This window comes from Asparagus officinalis, chromosome 1 (genome assembly GCF_001876935.1).
Source record: "Asparagus officinalis chromosome 1, Aspof.V1, whole genome shotgun sequence".
In the NCBI taxonomy this organism is placed as follows: Eukaryota; Viridiplantae; Streptophyta; class Magnoliopsida; order Asparagales; family Asparagaceae; genus Asparagus; species Asparagus officinalis.
In genome coordinates, this window is record NC_033794.1 from 90,008,276 (window position 1) to 90,010,072 (window position 1,797).

At 39.5% G+C, this 1,797-nt stretch overlaps 1 protein-coding gene across 1 annotated transcript in view; it reads left to right on the forward strand.

The window, feature by feature from the left end:
* Positions 373-1,797, forward strand: part of LOC109827668 (histone deacetylase 19) — an 11,306-nt gene continuing 9,881 nt past the window's right edge. Inside the window, exons 1-2 of the mRNA XM_020394680.1 lie at positions 373-564; positions 906-1,250. Coding sequence (XP_020250269.1) covers positions 373-564; positions 906-1,250 — 537 coding nt within the window. The remainder of the gene's footprint in view (positions 565-905; positions 1,251-1,797) is intronic.

The following is a 1,797-nucleotide window of genomic DNA, read 5'->3' on the forward strand; positions in this document are numbered from 1 at the left end:
GTTGACATGTAATAATTGCTAAAAGAGGGCCGCAGAACATATATTTTCAATTTAAGAGTTAAAACACGTGGAAGAAAGCCAAAGATGTTGCAGAGCACATGATGAGTTTGTTTTTTGTTTTTGGGCCTTTGCACAATTTTACCGAAAAGAAATTGGATCCCACATGTCGTTGATTCCAAAATCTGCCAAAACTCCATAATCAAAACCCTAATAACAATAATTATAGCCCCTGTACCCTTCTAATTCCCTATATATCAAGAAGAGCGGAAACTCAAACCCCTCTAAAAATCCCGGTATCTTCTCCTTCTCTCTGGAACAACTAGGGTTCCCCGAAAAAGGAGGGATTTACACAACTGGTGGTAGCTTGACAAAATGGACCTCACCGGCGACGGCGGAGGGAACTCTCTGTCGGCGGGCCCCGACGCAACGAAGCGCAAAGTCTGCTACTTTTACGATCCCGAGGTGGGCAACTACTACTACGGCCAAGGCCACCCAATGAAACCCCATCGGATCCGGATGACCCACGCTCTCTTGGCCCATTACGGCCTTCTCCACTCCATGCAGGTTCGACTCCAATCCAGTTCCAAGTTAGTTCGTTTTTTCGAATTATTATCTGATTAAAGAAATATTTTCATTTTTGCTATTTCTGTAAGTAAAATTTAATTTCAAAGTTGAAACTTTGCTTGGGTAAAGTAATCGATTTGGGACTAACATCATCTGTATAATAAGACGAGTTATATTTTGATAAGCAAACAATGCGTTGGGTAAAATTTTGATCTTTCATGAACCAAATACTGAAGAAGTATTTGTTTTACTGTTAAATAGACTACCCAATGAAATATAATAGTTAGAGGAACAATTAATTAATTATTTGGTTTGTTACCACCCCCGACGTGATTATGCAGGTCTTCAAGCCCAACCCGGCACGTGACCGTGATCTCTGCCGTTTCCATGCCGACGATTATGTCTCCTTCCTCCGATCGATCACTCCCGAGACCCAACAAGATCAGATGAGGGCTTTGAAGAGGTTCAATGTTGGTGAAGATTGTCCTGTGTTTGATGGGCTTTATAATTTTTGTCAGACTTATGCTGGGGGCTCTATGGGTGGAGCTGTGAAGCTCAATCATGGGCATGATATCGCGATTAATTGGGCTGGAGGGTTGCATCATGCGAAGAAGTGTGAGGCATCAGGGTTTTGTTATGTGAATGATATTGTTCTTGCGATTTTGGAGTTGCTTAAGCAGCATGAGGTATTGAAAAAGTTCTAACCTTTTCTATTTTGGCTGAATGATTTGGCTGATTTATCTTAATGAGCCTGCTTCTTGATTACGTCTAAACTTGGGGTTTTGGGAAAATATTATGTTTGATAGTTATTACATTGACAGTAGATGTCTAGTAAAGCCATAAGCAGCCTTTAATTGTGTCAAATTATGTATATTTGTGAAGTGGTTTGCCTAACTGTTATCTTTTAAAAGGAAAAGGCCACAAGTTTACGTTGAAGCTCCCACCATAAATAGGGAAAATAAAGCTAATATGAATGGAGAAACAACTCAATGAGAGCAGGAACTTTTACTGACTGGTTTACCTGCTGCGTCATATGGGTCGAATTGAACCTATGTGCTAGTAGTTTCCATTTCATAATGTTTCGTAATAAGCTTATAAGAAGCTTGCAATAAGTCAAAACTAAGAATCTCTCATAATGAAGTGTCATATTACATGAACTAAGGTCACTTGGTGCTGTGTCGAAACTTATTACTGAAAATCTTTTGGATAGTTATGATTCCAAGTTTTAAATAT